At 40.2% G+C, this 18962-nt stretch overlaps 1 protein-coding gene across 7 annotated transcripts in view; it reads left to right on the top strand.

Moving 5' to 3' along the window:
* KLHL29 (kelch like family member 29) overlaps nucleotides 1–18962 on the top strand; it is a 387294-nt gene that overhangs the window by 140683 nt on the left and 227649 nt on the right. For 6 of the 7 annotated variants that reach the window (XM_077782446.2, XM_085576261.1, XM_085576262.1 and 3 more), the window contains exon 3: nucleotides 5821–6126. In XM_077782446.2, coding sequence (XP_077638572.1) covers nucleotides 5866–6126 — 261 coding nt within the window. In that variant the 5' untranslated portion in view covers nucleotides 5821–5865. Of the gene's footprint in view, nucleotides 1–5820; nucleotides 6127–18962 lie in introns of those variants that run through there. The other variant, XM_085576263.1, reaches the window with a different exon arrangement.

The raw sequence follows: 18962 nt of genomic DNA, 5'->3' as shown, positions 1-18962 counted from the left end.
GACTGCTAGTACCTTGTTTTATTTTGACTTTCTTGAAAATGTGTACATATGTGACCTGACAATTGAGTTATATCCAGAATTTATTGTTATACTGATATATTTCAATGTCATTTTGGTGCCATGTGCATAAATTCTGTCTTCAGACCTGTGCCTGGGGAGAGGTTGTTGTGTCGGTAGGCTCTGATAAAACTGCATGTTGTAACATTTCCCCTGCAGCATATATGTGAAATCATTCAAGCTTAGGTACTTAGACATCTTCCTTTTTATCAGTTACAGTTCTTCATGCTGGATCTGATCCCAGCAAATCTCTCTCCCTCTTCTTTTTCGTTAGGTGTTTTTTTTTTGTTTTTTTTTTTCTTCCTGGTGTGTGTGTGGATCTCATAAAATACTTAGGCATTACATGCACTTAACTGCTTTTAAAGCTCTCTGATGGGCTATTTTACCTGTACTTCCATTTATCCTGTCTGAAAACATGTAAGATTATTTAGCTGCGTATTTTAAAGCTTCAGGTTCTTTCTTTCTCCTTTTCTGCCATTTCCCTAATGAGCATGTATCTACTTCCATCACTGTCTCCCAACGTCTCTCGCCTATCATGTTTCTGTAATGTTATTATTTAAAAGGTAAATTTAGAAACAAATGCTTACCCAGGAAAAATTTAAATTAAAAGCTTGACCTTTATTTTTGAAGTCACTTAATGAAGTTGACTAATAGTCTAAGAAATCTGATTCTCCAGCTTCAGACTGGCTGAAAGCCTGTTTTTCCTTATATTTATATCTGTGGGGACAGGCACTTTAAGGAGACCTTGACTAGATAAGCGTGGAAAGCAGGGAAAAAGCTGCTCCAAGGCTCGAGCCCGGACTGTCATTTAGAGGAACATGAATAGGAAGCATTTTTTCTGCAGAATAGTGAGTGTTTTGGGCTTGGGGGAAGAAGGGCTGTGTTTAAATGTATCGAGCATAAAATGAAATGTTAACCACTTGAGTTTAATAAATCTGTAGCAATGATCTGTTTGAACCTGGTAACAGCCCTGAGGACAACACGCTGCTATCTCACAAGCTGCTGGCCTTTTCCTTTCCTGTGTGTGTGTGTGTGTGTGTGTGTGTGTGTGTGTGTGTGTGTGTGTGTGTGTGTAAGATGGGGGAACAAGGAGCAAACGAGCTTGCATAAGAGATGTGGTGAAAAATGAGTACCAGGAGGAAGGTGGTATGTGCTATTAAGGTTGGAGGATTTCCAAGTGGCCAAAGTGTTTGGGGTAAATTTGGAGGCTGGATGTTGTCCTCTGTGTAAGTACCCTACATTTGAGTCCTGAAGATACTCACATTTCACCGAAAAACTTTCTCAGATATTATTGGTGAGCAAGCTATTAGTATGAGATATGTCTAAAATTCCTGGTTGTAGAAAAAGTCATGTTTTCTAGCAGGGATTTACTTTGCCTTGAGAGGGATAGATTCTTATGTTCTCTCTCACCTGCATTGCATGTTTTGGCCTTGTTGCATTTCTGAGAAGGTGTTTGGTATTATTCCATCAGTCTGTTACCCTCTCCTAGTCTACCCTCCCAAACCCATCTTTCTCTGAAAGTAAATGATGGGGGAAGGGGTCAGGTGCATCTATAATCCTCATCCTGGCTCCTGCATAACCTGTCTGAAACAAAGTGGGCTGTATTCTGTCATTCTTTTTGCAGCACATGCAAAGTGATGCAGTCTTAGGGACTTCTTACCTTGACATATTATTGAATCTCATTTTATATTTGTCACAGAATTTGTATTTACCTCTGGCTGCTTGATCTCTCTTATTGAGCCCTTTCCACAACCCTCCCTTAATACCAATTTGATCTCCTTTTTTTGCTTTGAGTTTATAAGTTCATCCAGTAACTGCTATGGGCTTCTCCCTCTTTTTTTCTCTCTCTTTAGCAGGGTGAGGGATTTTTTCTCCTCTAAGAGAGTTTTTGTTCCTTTTGGCTGCAAAATAAAATCCTTTGATTCTATGTGACAAACGGACACGTTTCCTTTCTAGTAGAGATTAAAGACACCTGGCTACTCCAGTGATTAGATCTTGAGTAGAAGGTGAGGGAAGTGTCTCACTGACTTCACCACCTTCTCCAGACAGTGTCAGCTGAATTGGTTGTACAGAGGGATTTTCAGCAGTAACAGGGTACAATATTCCTCCTCATGGACTACGAATCTGAGATGCACAAATCATAAGTTCTTTTTCTTGCTGGCGTGTCTCCATCATGGATTTATGGCTCTGATGCATGGTAGACATATCTGAGATAGCCCAAAGCTTTTCTGCCCTAGTATTGGCTCCTACATGTGACAGTGTGGAGTGTCATGCTAGCTGAAAAATCAACCCCACAGCTGTGGTTGACAGATCTGTAATTAGCTGGCATGGGTCTAAAAAACAAGGTAAAAATCTTCTTTCTCTTCCCCAGTGCTGCTTAGAGGGATCTAAAACTAGGTAAGAGAAAATATCTGCACATGAATGTTGAGGAAAACTTACCTTAAAAAGGTAATGAATTAATTGCAGCTACTGATGTTGATATTTCTATGTATTAGGCATTGTTATTTCTCCTCTCTCTCTCTGCAACAAAAAGGGTTTTTTTTGTTCTCTTTTGTTTTGTCTATTTCTAGAGGAAAAAAAAAATCTCAAAGAACATGTTTAGAAAATTGTAGCTTAAAATCAGATATTGTGGAACTGGTAGTGATAGGGTTAGGGTTGTGGCTGGACTTGATGATCTTGGAGATTTTTCTCAACCTTTAGGCTTCTGTGATCTCTGACTGCAGTGACTGCTGCCCTCCCTGCTGTTTGAGTGAGATTTCCACTGGCCTCCATCGCTGCTGTTTCTCAAGATGGTTTATGCTGCCCTGTGTCTAGTTCTGTGCAGAGGAATGTGATGATTACACTTGACTCGAGACACACTGCTGGAGAAGATAGAGTACAGAATAAGTTTAAAGCATTATTATTTTGATTGTGATCCTCAACATCAATAGTCTAGACAAAGCATAAACTCTGGATCTAAAAATACACTTAAAAATTAGCTGGTCTGTTCACAACCCATTTCTTACCTCATCCAGCAGCTATTTATGAAAACATTTTCTATTCTTTCTAATTTTAAATAGCGAGCACTAGCAGTTGAATACTCATTTATTAGATTGTTGTCCCCTCCGGTTTTTTTGCACATCTCGTTGCTGTCAAGTAACTTTGTACCCAGCCAAAACTGACATGTTGAAACAAGTAGCGTATATTTAATGCAATGTACTGGGGAGGAAAAAAAAAAAAAAAGAAAAAAAAAAGGAAAAAAAAGGAAACAAAACAAAACAAAAAAGACCGATTGTCATTGGAAGTTTGAAATACAGTAGCTGGACTGAGAAGTGAATGTGCTCATGAAGAGGGTGTTGGGTTTTAAGTAAACTTCTTAATGCGTGGCTTAGTCACAGGCTTTTTTCCTGCTTGTTATTGTCATACTTGCCTGCCAGTCTCATCTGATAGAAGGATTGCTGGGGGCAGGGTGCCTGGCATCGTGTGGCAAAAACTGCTTGCTGTTGACTTGTGTGCATGTGTGCCGCTGCTCTCCGCTGAAATAAATGTCAGAAGTGCTCAGGAGTGTGGGTGGGTGGGGAGATGTGATTTGGCTCTCCCTGGTTGCCTTGTCAAGGAGTGCACTAATACAGCTAATGGAGTTCCTCGGGCTCCGGAGGAGAAGGGCATTCAGTTGACAGCCACCATCCAAACAGTCACAAAAGATAGCTTCATACGGCAGTGGAGGCTGTTTGGATTAAAAAGAAACTTTTTCAAAGGCAAGGAATAATAAAGGGTATTTTGAAATTGCAGCTTGAAGTTTGTAGTCTCCTTTTTTGCCTGACTTAGCAAAATGGTTGCAGAACAAATGAAAGCGAGGTTATACCTGTGGAATTTCTAACCTTTAAAGATACTTGTTTAGGTACTGAATTTATTCTGAGATAGTTTTCACTAGAGAAAAAGCTTGCTTTCTTAACCTCTACTAAAAGAAAAGGTTCTGTTTTCACTACAGCAGCTTTCACAGCACTGGTGTCTCTGGGTTTTTCTGTGGTCATTGTACAGCTGAGCTCACATGGTCCTCTGGAAAATACAGAAAGTATCAGATGGCCACAAAAATTAAAGACAGACGAATCTAAGCACATGCTAGAACCATCAGCCCTCAAATCAAGTCAAACATTGCATCACATTCTACTAGAAAAAAAAAGTTGGGTTAAGAAGAATGTTAATTTTGTGGTCAATACCAACAACACTATGTTGTGGTCCCCAGTGTAGGCTTTTGCTGGAGGTGCTCATTCCTGGAGAGGGAAAATGTAACCATCAAAAATGCAGCTTACTGGGAGATTTGATTTGGCAAAAACCAAATTGTTGAATATAATGATTTTAGGAGGGAATTCGGCAGGGTTTTGTAATATACAAATATATTATTTAATTTTTAGCTGAGGAAGACATTCTTTGTCTCAGCTAGTAGCCCTCTAGTGAACCAGGTGAACCTTTCATCATTTAGACATAGTGATTAGTTTTGTTTGCCTTTTTAATTTCTACTAGGTGAATAACTGACATTGTTGATAGGCACAGAGTTTTATAACACTTCTAAATTTTTTATCTCTATTAAGAAGTTTCTTATCTTCAAGTTTCTGAGTGACTTTAATTCTGGCTCCCTCCACAATCTTTATAAACAGATACTCATACCATCCAATTTTGTATCTAAGAATTTGTGAAACAACATTCCTTCCTCTGACCTGATGTCATTATTACAAAGAACTTAGCAGATTGTATGATGCAAATAAAATAAATCAGGTGCTGCAGTGACCCACATACTCATTATTTATTTATGGAAATAAACACATTTAGAATTTATTCATATTGTTTCTTCTATTGCAAATACTGTAAACTTTCACTTACTCAGAACTCTGCTGGGAAAATAGGATTATTGCCATCATTCTGCACATAAGGAGACCTTGCCAGGAAGACTTCAGTAACTGCTCTAGGCTATGTAACATATAATTATCAGAACTAAGATTAGATGCTGGGAGTCTTGACTCAGAGCCTTGTGTTAAGACATCCCTCACCTGTCAGATACAATCTGTAGATAACTGAGACTGAGGGGTGATAAGGACAGGGTGATCACAGAACAACTTGGTCATAGATCACCTATGTGCATTAAGTGTTTTAAGTCTAGCCAGAAGCACAGGAGGAGACAGAACATTTTCACCTGCCCTATAGAGCATCCTCACTGTGGGGAGGTGTCACAGAGTAAAATATTGTTGTAAGAGCTTCCAGTGAGGAGGTCTAGCAAAAAGGGGAATGTGTGAAGCAGTATTTGGCTTTGAAAACAGAGAAATAATGAGTAGATTTAGCAGGTAGGTTTTTTTTTCTCTTTGATCTTTAGCAGCAATATTTGGTCATGTGTCAGGTACAGGAAAGAGGCTACAGAAAAGATCTGAAGGCTACTGAGAAAACGGAAAGATGGAGCTGTTGGGAATGTTTTCCTGTTGTCAGAACATTGAATTACGACTTTCTCCTGACTTGGCTTTTCACAATTTGTGTGCTTTTGCTCGTTATTTTGATGAAGAGTTTGGGCAGATGGTGTTTCTTCAGGTCTGTGGGACTGGGCTCTGCACTGTGTCCTTGTACTTGTCTAAACTGTCTCATTTGTGTTCTAGATTAATATTCACTATGACTGCTCTTCCTCTTGATGTTCAGCTGGGAAAAGAGGAGAAACAGTGTTCTGCTAAGGCTGGGGTGGCAGTCTGTGTGCTGGGCCCCCATCCCTAAATCCCTAACTCTGCGTCGTTGTTCTTCCAGGCGGGCTCCCGCGTTCCCCCTGAGCCGCCGCTGCCCTCCGCCGCCATGTCACGGCACCACAGCCGCTTCGAAAGAGATTACCGGGCGGGCTGGGAGCGCCGGGACTGGAGCTCCAACGGGAACCATGTGGGCAGCACCAGCTGCAGCAGCGCCGCCAGCACCACCAGCAGCTCCCGGCCCGGGCTGCTGCCCCTGCCCATCGTCCCCTCGCGCCTCCCCGCCCCGGCCACCGCCGCCTGCACCACCGGCAGCAGCGAGGTCATCACCAGCCTGGTGGCCAACTCCTCCCCAGCTTCCAGCACCAAAGTAAGAATTCAGATTTTCTTTTCCTTTTTATTATTTTTTTTTAATTTAATTTTTTTTTTTTTTAACGTGGTTGATATGTTGAAAGGGTGTTAGAGATGGAGCGTCCTCTGTCCCTTTGCATTCATGGCATAGCCAAGAGTAGGAAAATGAATTTATATGGGCAGTCTGTGTATTTTTAATTTTTTCCTGTGTTGGGCATATGCAACACAGAAAAGAATTAAAGGTCTTTCTTGCTCCAAGATTGCATGTCTCCATGCTTCTGAGAGGCCTAGGCAGAGCAAATGTTTCCCTCCTTTCACCACTGCCTACCTTTGGGCTTTCTGTCGCTTTCCCTGGAACTTACTGCTCCCATTTTTCTTTTGGGAGTGCTCTTTTTGTCTGTTGACCAAGGCAGAGCTGTGGTTGACAGCAACTGGATGTGGTTCTCATCTAGAGGCAGTGGAAAGTGACTAAAGGTCATAATTTTGGCTGAATGGTGTTTTTCTTTCTCTTTAGTTGATAGTTTCCTGTAAGGTTCTCAAAGCCTCATTCTTAGTGCACGTTGGAGTGAAACTGTGGAACTCCTACAACCAGCTTCACTCATTTGTGCAGAAATGCACACTAAAGAGTGAGGCAATATTAAGGACCAAAGAATAGAAGTCACTAGTAAACTATTGGGCTTTTTTGTTCCAGTATATTATTGGAGGGAAGAGGGTGAGTTTTCCTTTAAAAAAATAGGTCTTGTAGAACAGCAAGGAACATTTGATATTCTTGGAGAAAGTTGGGGTTTCTTTTTGCATACAGATTCAGGTAGAACAGCTGGGAACAGAACAACCTGGCAAATGGTAAAGGTGACCACAGCGCTGGCAAAGTGAGACAGAAGCACTGCTGGGTTTCTTTTTATGATATTTAACATTTTCTTTCAAGTTGGTTTCATTTTAATAACTGAAAGTGCCAAATGCAACAGATGTAGACAGAGGGAAAGGAGACAATGAAGTTATTTTATTTAAAGTAGGCCAAGAGCAAGCTGAAATTTTGCTACAGTACCATTATTATATTGATTTTTTTCACACTGTAGAAAAACAAGGTCAATGCTACAGAAGGAAACATTAGCCTAAAGTGTGGTTGTAAAAATTTGCCATGGCATCTTAAAATTATTATCATTTGGAAGAAGCTACTCAGATTCTGATCAAAACATTTTTAGTGTCCTCCAGATGCTATCCAGTGATAGATGCATTTCAATCATGCTTTGTCTGGAGATGATTGAAGCAATTTTGGAGCCAAAGCAGTGGTTTCATTTATCATGACCTTTGTTCCTGGGTCTGCTTAGAGTCCAACAATTGTCTGGATCTGATCAGCCCTTTTCCCAGATGTTCAAAACCATTTTGAAGCTTATCAGTGCTAGTAAACCATGTGTTTATTGGGGAAGAGGAGGCAGGAACAGCAAGTTAAGTGCCTTTTGATCATATGCTAGATGTGAACTGTCTTCTAAATTACCTTATTAGACAATTTTCTGATGACTTTCATTAGTATGAATGTTTTGGCATGAATAGATCAAAAGCAATAAATAGACAAGAATGGAGGTAACAGGAGACACTTTTTATTCTGAGAACTGTTAATCTGCTGTGTAATCTCCCATAAAATAAGTGTGTAAAAATGCATAGAGTTTTTGCCCCAGCTTCTTCTGCTGTGAATCAACTAAGCAGCTCTAACTAAAAATTCAAACTTGCATATATTAAAGAGGAAAAAACTGTGAAGAGGTGATAGAGGTAGGTAGGTCGGGTAAACAGAGATGTGAGTGTATGGTGCTTAGCAAGCTTCTAACTAATAATGTGAAATGGTGTCATAAAAAACATCAGGTGCTCATACACACTCCTGTTTACCTTGCCTGCCTCTCTCTCTCTCTCTCTCTCTCCCCCTCACACACAGCAGACTTACACTTGTGGTCAGCAGTGTAACCAGCCAAGGCTTTTCCCTGGTAGAATCTAGCTAATGGCTAGGCATAAAAAAATTCATCCATATATTGAAGAGATCACAAGTTTTAGAAAAACAATATGGTTACTCATTTTATTTTAAAAATAAAAACATAAAAATATAATACTTTAATATTTTAAAAACAAACCAAGCATGTGCTAAGTTGCCTTGAGATCACGGCTGCCTACCTTTTACAGCCATTTGTGTCAGCATGTTTAAGGGGATACCATGTGGGGGATAGGTAACATCTAACAGCTGGATTTGTTAGTTCTGTTTTGGGAGTGAGATATTTGATTGCTGAGCTGCCCTTCCGTAGGCTGAACCTCCCCCAGCATTATGGCAGGTCATTAAACTCAGTGCCAGGTGTGTGCCCCACACAAGAGATGAGGCGTCAGGAAGCAAGAAGATTGAGAGCCTGGCTCTCCTTGTCTTAGTGTCCAAGGAGATAAGTACATCCACCAGTGCTGCCCCAGGCTGAGGTCAGAAGGGACTCTTTCTCCCATCCAGTCAGCATATCTTCCAGAGCTGGTTTGGTGATCTCAAACTACAGAGAGCTACCGTCTGTAGCCCTTCAGACTGGGTTCCTTCTTGTTCGTTATCCTCCCAGTTAAAAGTTTGCTTCATTTTTTTTGTAAATCATCTAGTCTGTTCTCAGTCCTTTGGTCCTTGGTTCCTCTCATTTCCTGCTATTGACCAGTTTTGGTAGCCTCCAAATAACCCTGCATCTTTTGCATCCCCGTCCCATCTTTATTTCCTTTGAAAATATGGGTGCTAAAACTTAGATACCATATGCATGCTTTCAGCAGCAGACTCACCATTCCCTTGCATGGGGATAAGACTGCTCCCTCCCTCTGTTTCCATGTCTGTATAGCTAATAATTGCTGCAGACTTTTTTGCCAAAGTGCTAAATCAGTAGTTATTAAAAATGCATATATACTTGCCATCGTCCTCAGTTATGAGTTACCAAACAGCCATAGTTTTGTCAAAGAATGAAGTGAAGTCTGTTTGACAAGATCTGTCTTCTGAGTACCTGTATTGTCTGATATTGGTCATACTCCCATCCTTCAGCTCAAGGTTAACTAAATCCTAAAGTGACAAATTCAAAATGGGGGAAAAACTTCTTTTCTGTCTGACATGTAACTGGACTGTATAACTTGCAGCATGATGGAATTGTTCAGGGAATTTATAGATAAATAGTTTTAAGGACCACTAGTCTACCTAATCTGGCTGAACCATGGTCTTTAAAATTATGTTATTGTATGTAAGATTAAAGACTTTGCCAGACTTACATGATATGAATAGAAAAAGCATTGGAAAGGAGAGAAAAAAATGCAACTATGCTTGGGGGAAGACTAGCTGAGAGGGGGTTGGGTTTAGTCTATGTTTTCATGCTTCTGGAAGAGCTTTTTACTATCTGTAGAGGACTTTGGAAGGTTTTTATTACTAATTATTAATGTGTAGGAGAACTTCAGAACTAATTATGTTTTGCAGACCTTTGAAATTTATTCTCAAAACATACCTGTAACCTTCTTGCCACAGATGCATTGGTACAAATCACACTTAGTGGATCTGCCACCTTTAAGTGGTTATGGATGTTTGGTCTGAGTTATTTAAACAGAAAAGCATGAGCGTTTTTGCTGAACAAAATGAAGCTTTGCACTGCTGTAACCCGTTTCATTGGAGGCTGCCAGAAAATACCATAAAAACTTTAAAACTTCAACAACCTGTAAGAAATAGTTTGATGCTGCACACCCAGTATATTGACAGGGAAAGTGAGGCACTCAGAGGTAGTGATTTTTGGGTTTTCTGCTCATTCAGTGCCACTGTGAGCAAAGTTTCAACTCTTTTATTAAATTTGTTTTTTCTACCCTGATTCTCTACCCAAAGGGCTGGGCTACAGACTGGCACCCAAAGGCTGCACAGTTCAGAGGGATGAGTCCTCTGCTGGAGATATTTCCTCAACCCCTCTACTAGCAGTCCATAGGAAAGTGGAAGTCTTGGCAATAATCTCTGTGTTTGGATCAATGTGTCAGACATGTGTATGATGATTGAGTTCAGGGCAGGTTCTGTACATGGTGAGGTTTTGGTTTTCTTTTCTGTAGTGAGGTTATTTATTGGTAAAAGGAAGTTATCCAAGAAATCCTTATAAGACTACAGCGCTGCTTAAGATACTGGCAACAAAACAGAAATTCATTTAAGGATGCTGCACACCATTCCAGCTATGTTTTCTGTTCATCTCCACAGCACCTTCATTCTTTGTTGCTTTTCCGAATTACTTTGCAAGCTACTTGTACAATTTTCTCCATCAAAGCTCCTGTATCACAGCTTCAATTTAGAAGTGTCGTCATGGGCTGTAATTTGAAATTTTATTACCAAGAGATTTTTTGGTTATAGAACATTTACTTTTATCATCTCTATATTATTTTTAAATGCCTGAAAAGATTGATACATCAACAGAATCTGTGCACCACCAGGTGAGATCTAATTTTTTTTCCAACCTTAATTTTAAAAACCTTTTGCTTGGAACATAAATGGATTCTTCAGCCCCCCAACACTTAATGATTTGTTATTCTCAAGGTTAAACCTATGACAAATTTTACAAAAACACCAGTCTTCAGTTTTGGTAAAATTTTCTCTAGTTGAGCTCAGGGATAGCTGTGCAGTTTTAAGTCTTTAAATAGTGTAACTGAGGCGTGATTGTGGCCTCCTGTTCTCACAGTACTCCTTTAGCATTTAAGACTTGTGTGTTTTTGCTACCAGAGTATATCCCACTGTGGTTAGCCACAGGTTATGGTGTGGGAGGAAGACAGTGATGATCAAACATTTGTTAACCTCTCTGGAAAGTCAGGCAAGGATAGCAGACAAAGAAGTAGCCACTGCTGACTTTGTACATCACTGCAATTAAGTAGCATTAAAAAACAAGTGGGAAGAGAAGAAAATTCTTATGTTAGAGAAAAAAAACAAGTCAGTGTGGCTGAGGAATGCACCATAAGAAGGAATAAAAGGAAACAGCACAGAAGTAAAATGTTATTCTTACGTCCTTCATGGGCCAAAAAAATGTAGCTCCCAGAACAGCAGCCTGTCAGATGCTGATGATTTGCAGTAGGTTGCAGGATTTGTGTTGTCTGTTCTCTTTCTCTCGCTTAGGAGGTGGTGATTTGTGAAGTTGGTGTACGGCTTCCACAAATATTTAAAATATTGATTAAGCAGAGGAAGAATAAACATGAATTGTTTTTCAAGTTACGCCTTATGTTGTACATGACTAATTACATACAACAATTTGCTCTGCTACGGTAACTGAAATTTATGTACTCTTTTTATTATAAAACATAAGATGCTTGCATAAAGAGAGAGATTATAAATATTGGAATACAACAGTTGCTAGAAAACAGTCAAAATATGCGGTGATGAAATAGATGGGGTATGCTCTTCCAGCTTCTCAGTGAAAGCTGTTCTTCTACTCCCCTAGGGTTTGTAACTGAGAGCTGGCATATTTTTGTCACCATTTCAGATAACAGCCTGGTGATTTTTTTCAGTGAGGACTTTACATAGTAGTCCAGCCCAAGTGCAGTCCAGTGGCAAAAGCTGTGTTAAAGATCCTCAGATTCTTTTGGAAAATTACTGTGATGGTACACAAGGCTTCAGTTGCTGTATGTCAAATTGTAACAGTGATTTTTTTATTTCCAGAAACACATTTTTACCTCTGGATACATTTTTAAAATAGAGTCATGTCTAGTTTCATTGGTAAATGAGATGCAAGTCTGTTCCCAACTAAGCAGAGCCTTCTGATGCACATGAAGTTCTGATTATGGCAGACTATGACACGAATGCTTAGGAAATCAGAGAAATACGGAGTACATAACATTGATGGTTTGTAACAGAACAAAAGGACAGGTTTTCCCTGGCACCCAAATCACATTCTCTTGGTTCTTTAGGCTTGAAAATTCACTAAGCTTTGTAAAATTTACATTTTGGGCTGACACACAATTTAACTGGATTGCAGCTGCCAGGCTGAGGCTTTTGTGAGTATGCAAGCAAGGAGAGACAGAGTGAATTATGTTGACCATGACGTGCCATCACACCAGCCCAGCTAGGGTGAAACCAGCAGCGTGCACAGACAAAACCCAAAACATTATAGAATCATATTTGTATCCTCAAATCAGAGAGTTACTTTTAAGAGCTGCATTTGAAGAATTAACAGCTTGAACAAGGAATGAAAGGAGGAGACAGATTTGGTCATTGACTCTCAGGACACATTTTCCTTTAGTCTAAACACAAATTAACAAAAAATGTCTGTGAATTGAACTGAAAAACAACTTCTGCTGAAGAAATCGCATTGTGCTACTACAAAAATCTGTAACTCCTGGGGTATATTCATACCACCAGGGCAAAAGAGAGCAAAGGGAGATTGGTGATGGGTTCCAGAACTGATGTGATGAAGGTACTGAAGCAGAGGAACAGATTCTTTCCTTTGGAGGAAGTGGAGATGTCTTAGGTGTTTTCCAGTCTCCTCTCTAAAAGGTTATTGCTAATGATCTGTGGCCCTAGGGCTTAGACTGTGCTGATGATCTGCCACTTCCTCCTACCATCTAATCTCAACATTTTTTCTCAGATGCATCTGTACATTTTTAATAGTGTAGAAATTGGAACATACAAAATGTGGGTTTAATTTGTCAACTTTTGTAGATACTTTATTGGACCAAAATAGGTTAGAAAACCCTGGCATGCTCATTAATCTGTAAAGTCATAAAAAGCTGCTTGGATTTTTTTACTTGCAGTGTGTTAATCATCTGTTGAAAGAGCTAAGAGGTCTGGCCAGTTTCTAGGCCCAGTTCCATTTGAAGATGAAAGGCAGCATTTTTGAAGCACTAATTGACACCGCCAAATACTTACAAGGTCATAAACATGACAGCTTTGGATAAAGAAAAAGGAGTATTTCTGGGCTTTGGCACTTTAAAGAAAAAGTCTTGACTTCCAAAAGGAATAAATATCCATCTTAAAACCTAAATAAAATTTGTGTTGGCCAGGATTGAAGTCCTTGATTCTTTGAAATTATTTAGAGTTATTTTTATTTTCTTATTTCTTTCTCAGCATTACATCATTTTCACATCTATTAGTTGCAGATTATCCTTTGAAAATAAAGCAAAATATATATTTCTGTCATTCAGGAGTCATGGGTGTTTCATTATAAAATTTGTCCCAGCCTCCTGTCAAGATAAAAAGGCCTGGGAGCTGCCTTGCCTGTGATTTGATGTGGGTTACTAGAGGGTTTATTTCCAAGGAGCAGCACTTCTAAAGAATGGCAGGTTCTTTGAGTCATAGGTGCATATAATCCTGAGGTTGGTTGCTGTAATTTAGGAACGTAATGCTATTGTCAGCATCAAACACAGCCACAGAAAGAATTTTACAGGGAATCACTTGGTGGTTTCCTATTATTTCGCTGTCAGTGCTTAATAGGTAGGGCCTGGAAATTATTTTCAAGAAAGCTGATACTTTCTCAGCAAGATAATTTCTGATTTTGGCATTGCATGAAGAGGGTAATGTCAGAGAAATCATTGATGGAAGGGATGGCTTGATTGAGTCTGATGTAAACAGTTTTAGAGGGCTGCTCTACTGTTTGGGTGCAATGTCTGCATACCATAATTTTTATTATAACAGGAAAACAATGGTAATTTTTAAAAAACACAGTTTTTAAGACATAGCAGAAGGAAAATGCATTATATGTATGACAGATGTAATATTTTCTTGAAGACATTGGTTTCCTCAGCTTGAAAAACAAATGAACCAAACGAATAAAAAGGAAGGAAGGAAGGAAGGAAGGAAGGAAGGAAGGAAGGAAGGAAGGAAGGAAGGAAGGAAGGAAGGAAGGAAGGAAGGAAGGAAGGAAGGAAGGAAGGAAGGAAGGAAGGAAGGAAGGAAGGAAGGAAGGAAGGAAGGAAGAAATAGAAGGGAGAAAAGCTTCACTTCTCCCTATGACTTCCATGGGCCTTGAGTTCCTCCTTGATACAGCACTTGTCTGTGATGCTGACAGACACAAAAATAAATTTGTCCCTGGGAGTGATAAACAGGACATTAAACTCTGCAGTCTGGCTCTTTGAACTGGGAATGCTGCACCTTCAAACACTGGACACAGGCTGAAGTGCTCCGGGCATACTGGGAAGCTCTGATCAGCCAGGGCTGACACTCCAGACTGACGTTAAAGCATCACCACTGCCCTGTCTACAATCCTGAAAATCCTCTTGAAAAAATGCCCAGACCTTGAAGAGGAGCATGAGGATCTTGTGACTCCGTGCAGGAGGTGAGGGCTGGGCTGCTGCGAGGGTGGCAGCGCCAGGAGTCCTGTTACAGCAGCGGGGCTCCCTCCGTCCCCACCGTGCCACAAGGTGCGGGCATGGAAATACACGGACTCACTTCCTTGGGAAGGGAGGTTCCTTGTCAATGCCTGTGAGAGCACTGTAAGGGAAAGAATTCCTCACACTTTTTCCTTACTCTGGTTTCACTCTGTAGAAGCAGCTCTGATGAAGATTTATAGTCTCACATTTATTTTAAAAGAAGTGTGTGTAAAAGGATAACCACGTTATTTTATTGGGGTTTCTCTTGGAATTTGAGGCATTACTGAATGTTCAAGTGATGATTAGCTGCTGTAACACTCTGTTCTTGGATGAAGTGGGCACTTTTCAGGAAACAAAATGCACGTTTGCTTTGGTTTGGAGGAGCCAACTATTTCAAATTCTCCCAAAGGTTGGTCTGCCTCTGCCGGTTTTGGTTGTTCTCTGTCAAGTTGAGAATATACGTGGTTCTCAACACAAGTTGAGACATATGTAGTTGTTACCTACTAACTAATTTAGTATAACCAAACTGGTTCACTTTGGAAAACAAAACTTGTAGAAGTTCTGCAGAGAAATACATGCTGTCTGTGAACTGGTGTTTGTGTGTAAAACAATATGCACCCACTGTATAAATAATGAATAATAACTAGTAATAAATTCTTCATATCATAGCATTATTTTTTACTGTTTCTGATCCCAGGTCTTTTATGGTAATCCTGAAACAAAGCACTGGGATGTATGTGAATAATATTTACTACTACTAGTTGTTGCACAAACATGCCCAGAAGAAGCAGCTTTCTTGGCTGTGTCATTTGAACGTTTAAGATTATATACTGCTTATATTGTAATAATATATATATAATTAAAGTTATCCTTTAATTCCAAAGGGTTATACAGTACCCATGCTTTCAAAACCAATGAAGTAATTCAGCAAGTGAAACAAAACAATCATTGAGGTTGGAAGGGGCCTCTGCAGATGTTCTGCTCTTGCCACCTTGCTTAAGCAGGTTCACCTTGACCCAGCTGCCCAGGACTGTGTTCAGAGGACCTTGAACATGTCCAAGGAAGGAGACTCCAGTCCTCTGTGGGCCACTTGTGCTGGTGCTCTGTCATCCTCTCATTAAAACAGTGCTTCTTTCTGTTCATAAAATCACAGGGTTATTTAGGTTGGGAAGGACCTTTAAGATCATTGAATCTAACCATTAGCCCAGCATTAAGCCATGTTCCCAAGTTCCACATGTACACATCTTTAATACCTTTGAGGGTGATGACTCAACCACTTCCCTGGGCAGCCTGTTCTCCATGCTTAATAAATCTTTGCAGTGAAAAAATGTTTATCATTATCCAGTCTAAAACTCCTCTGGTGCATCTTTCCTCTTGTCCTATTGCTTGTTGTGTGGGAGAGGAGACTGATCCCTACCTTGCTACCAACTACAAGCTCCTCCTGTTTGTTGCACATTAGTGTAAGTGTAGGGTCCAAACCTGAGGAAAGTCCCAAGACAGCTGCAGAATCTCCATAGGAAACGCTACAAACTCAGCTGCACATGACCAGGAGTACTCTGACCTAACATGAAAATGTGCATTGTTTTGAGCAGGAGACAGCCAATGATCTGCAGAGGTCCCTTCCAACCAAAAGCATTCTATAATATCCTGACAAAATCCTAGAATTGAATAAATTCTTTAGTATATTTCCCAAGGCAGAGGATTTGATGGTTTGCTTTAAAACAATACCCAGAATCCTCATCAGCCAATAAATACCAGAACTTTGGATTTATTTTAGGTCTTCTGAGCCTAACTCCTATCTTGGCATAGTCATCACAGTTTTGCTTTTGAACAGCTTGTTTCCTTTAGAATTTTTGTTTCATGCTGGGATAGAGTAAAACTGAATAATTTATCTTCCTTTTCCTCAAAAGCTGAGCAATAGTTATACCCCACATGGATTTGAGACATTATTATCTTTCTAAGCTTCCATTAATTATCTTTATCATCCCTGCTTTTAAAGGTCTAGCATTTATCTTTGCAAGGTTCTTCAAGCTGGATTATAGAGGAAAATTTGAGTGTATTAATTCCATTCTTGCTTATGAAGTTTTAAACTCCATTTCATAAATATTTTTTCTACTCCTCACAATAATCGTACTGACAGTTTTCCTGTGACCAAAGTGTCTGATGTGTAGAATTGGTGACCTTTAGGGTCATCCTACATGTGAATAATTGTCTCAAATGCATTGCTTTGATTAAGACACAGATGTGTACAGGTTTGTAAGATATGGATTGCACATGCATTGTTTGCAACCTTCAAAGCTGCCATTCACTTTGTTTTCTCAGCCTGTTTAGAAATATTGTACTGCTGTACAATAATGTTTAGCTCAGGAGCACTGCAGGATAATGATCTTTAAAATTGTCTTGCATGTAATCTCAGCTATGATTTGTACATCTGTTACAAATTTTACAATAAATCTACCTTCATAGAACCATAGGATGTTTGTGGTGGGAAGGGACCTTTACTTCCAACACCCTGCCTTGGGCAGGGATACCTCCCAGTAGAAGAGGTTGCTCTGAGCTCCATCCAACCTGATCTTGAACATTTCCAGGGATGGGGCAGCCACAACTTTCCTGGGGAACCTGATCCAGTGCCTTACTTGCAGTAAAGAATCTCTTCCTAATCTAAACCTACTCTCTTTACATTTGAAGCCATTCCCCCTTGTCCTGTCACTCCATGCTCTTGTAAAACAGTCTCCCTCCATCTTTCTTGTCAGCTCTCTTCAGGTACCAGAAGGCTGCACTTAAGTAACACCAAAGCCTTTTCTTCCCCAGGCTGAACAGTCCCAATTCTCTTAGTGCTCATTTCTATTTTTGTGCTAGGCAGATAATTCCCAAGTTTGCCTGTAAGTTGCCAGTGGTTGTTTTGCAAAGGGACAGGGCAGTCCAGGTCTGCTGTCAGTGCTCTTTAGAGACTGAGGGGTGCTCTTGGATGCAGTGCACCAAGTGGGGTGACAGAGGACCCTTCTAAAACAACCAGAAGTCAAAGACTAGAGTAAGACACCTCTAAATTCACCCAAACAGACCACTTTACTTTGTGTTCCACTTCAGTTCCCTGTGGAGTATGTTATTCCTCAGGTTGTGATAGGTGGTTGCCCTGTAGAATAGTGCAGTGGAGTCTTCTCAGGAGTGGAATTTCTGGTAAGTAAGTAAGAAAAAGGAAAGAAAAAGAAAAAGAAAGGAAAAAGAAGAGAAGAGAAGAGAAGAGAAGAGAAGAGAAGAGAAGAGAAGAGAAGAGAAGAGAAGAGAAGAGAAGAGAAGAGAAGAGAAGAGAAGAGAAGAGAAGAGAAGAGAAGAGAAGAGAAGAGAAGAGAAGAGAAGAGAAGAGAAGAGAAGAGAAGAGAAGAGAAGAGAGAGAAGAGGAGAGGAGAGGAGAAGAGAAGAGAAGAGAAGAGAAGAGAAGAGAAGAGAAGAGAAGAGAAGAGAAGAGAAGAGAAGAGAAGAGAAGAGAAGAGAAGAGAAGAGAAGAGAAAGAAGAGAAGAGAAGAGAAGAGAAGAAGGAAGGCTGGCTCACACTGAGGATAACCAGATGAAAAATAAAAGAAAAAAGAAAGGAAGGAAGGAAGGAAGGAAGGCTGGCTCACACTGAGGATAACCAGATACTGGCACAGATGCACAGAGATGTTGCTGCATACTCTGGAGCTACCCAAAATTCAAGTGGTCAAAGCCCCATGCAATCCAGTGTTGTCTTTGCCTGCTCTGAGGAGGAATTGTACATGGTCACTTTCCAGAGCCCCTTCCCACAAAATCAGGCTGGTTATTTTTTGATGGTAAAAGCCCCCAAAAAGCCGTGGAAAAGAGCCTTGAAGAAAACTCAGTCTAGACACTCCTGAAAGGTTTCCTTCAGAGAACAGAGATGTGGCACCTGCCACACAAAGGAAGTTATGGAAGTCACCTTGACCTTGACTATAAGTCTGCAAAGGCAGTCTTGCTCACCTCACCTTCTGAGCTGTTGGTAAGGGAGCGAATTTGCTCTGCAGCAAAGACCTTTTGTATCATTCTTTTGGTATGGATCAAAGAAAATGGTTCAAAACCAGAGAGAAATAAGGCAGTCGCAGCAGTTGTTGAACAGTGTGCTTTTTGCATCCAACTCTTTGAACCAGGACACAAAGCAAAGCTTGGGCAATGCTGCAAAGTTTGTGGACCAATTAATTTAATTAATTTATTTTTTCACCTTTCTACTTCAGTCTCAACATCTTTCTCCTCCTGTCCCATTTTCCATCAGACACTTGATTTAAACTCTTCCGACGCTTCCCACAGCATTCCTGACTGTACTGGAAGCACCATCACTTGTTGGCCACTGCCCCTGAATCATGGTAAGAAATGAAATACCCTGGGCACTTAGCACAACTATTTTGACCTTCTGTTCTTTTGGCAAATGGAACACCTCAGTGGAAATAAGGCTGTCTGGAAAACAAAGGAAAAAAAAAAAAAACAAAACACAAAAGTAAAACAAAACCTAAAGAACAAGGAAGGGAATCATGACAGTGCTTCAAGATTTAAATTTGGTTGGCT

This window comes from Lonchura striata, chromosome 3, assembly GCF_050655825.1.
Source record: "Lonchura striata isolate lonStrDom1 chromosome 3, ASM5065582v1, whole genome shotgun sequence".
Lineage (NCBI taxonomy): Eukaryota > Metazoa > Chordata > Aves > Passeriformes > Estrildidae > Lonchura > Lonchura striata.
The sequence above is the reverse complement of the archived record's forward strand: the minus strand, read 5'-3'. Positions and strand labels throughout refer to the sequence as shown.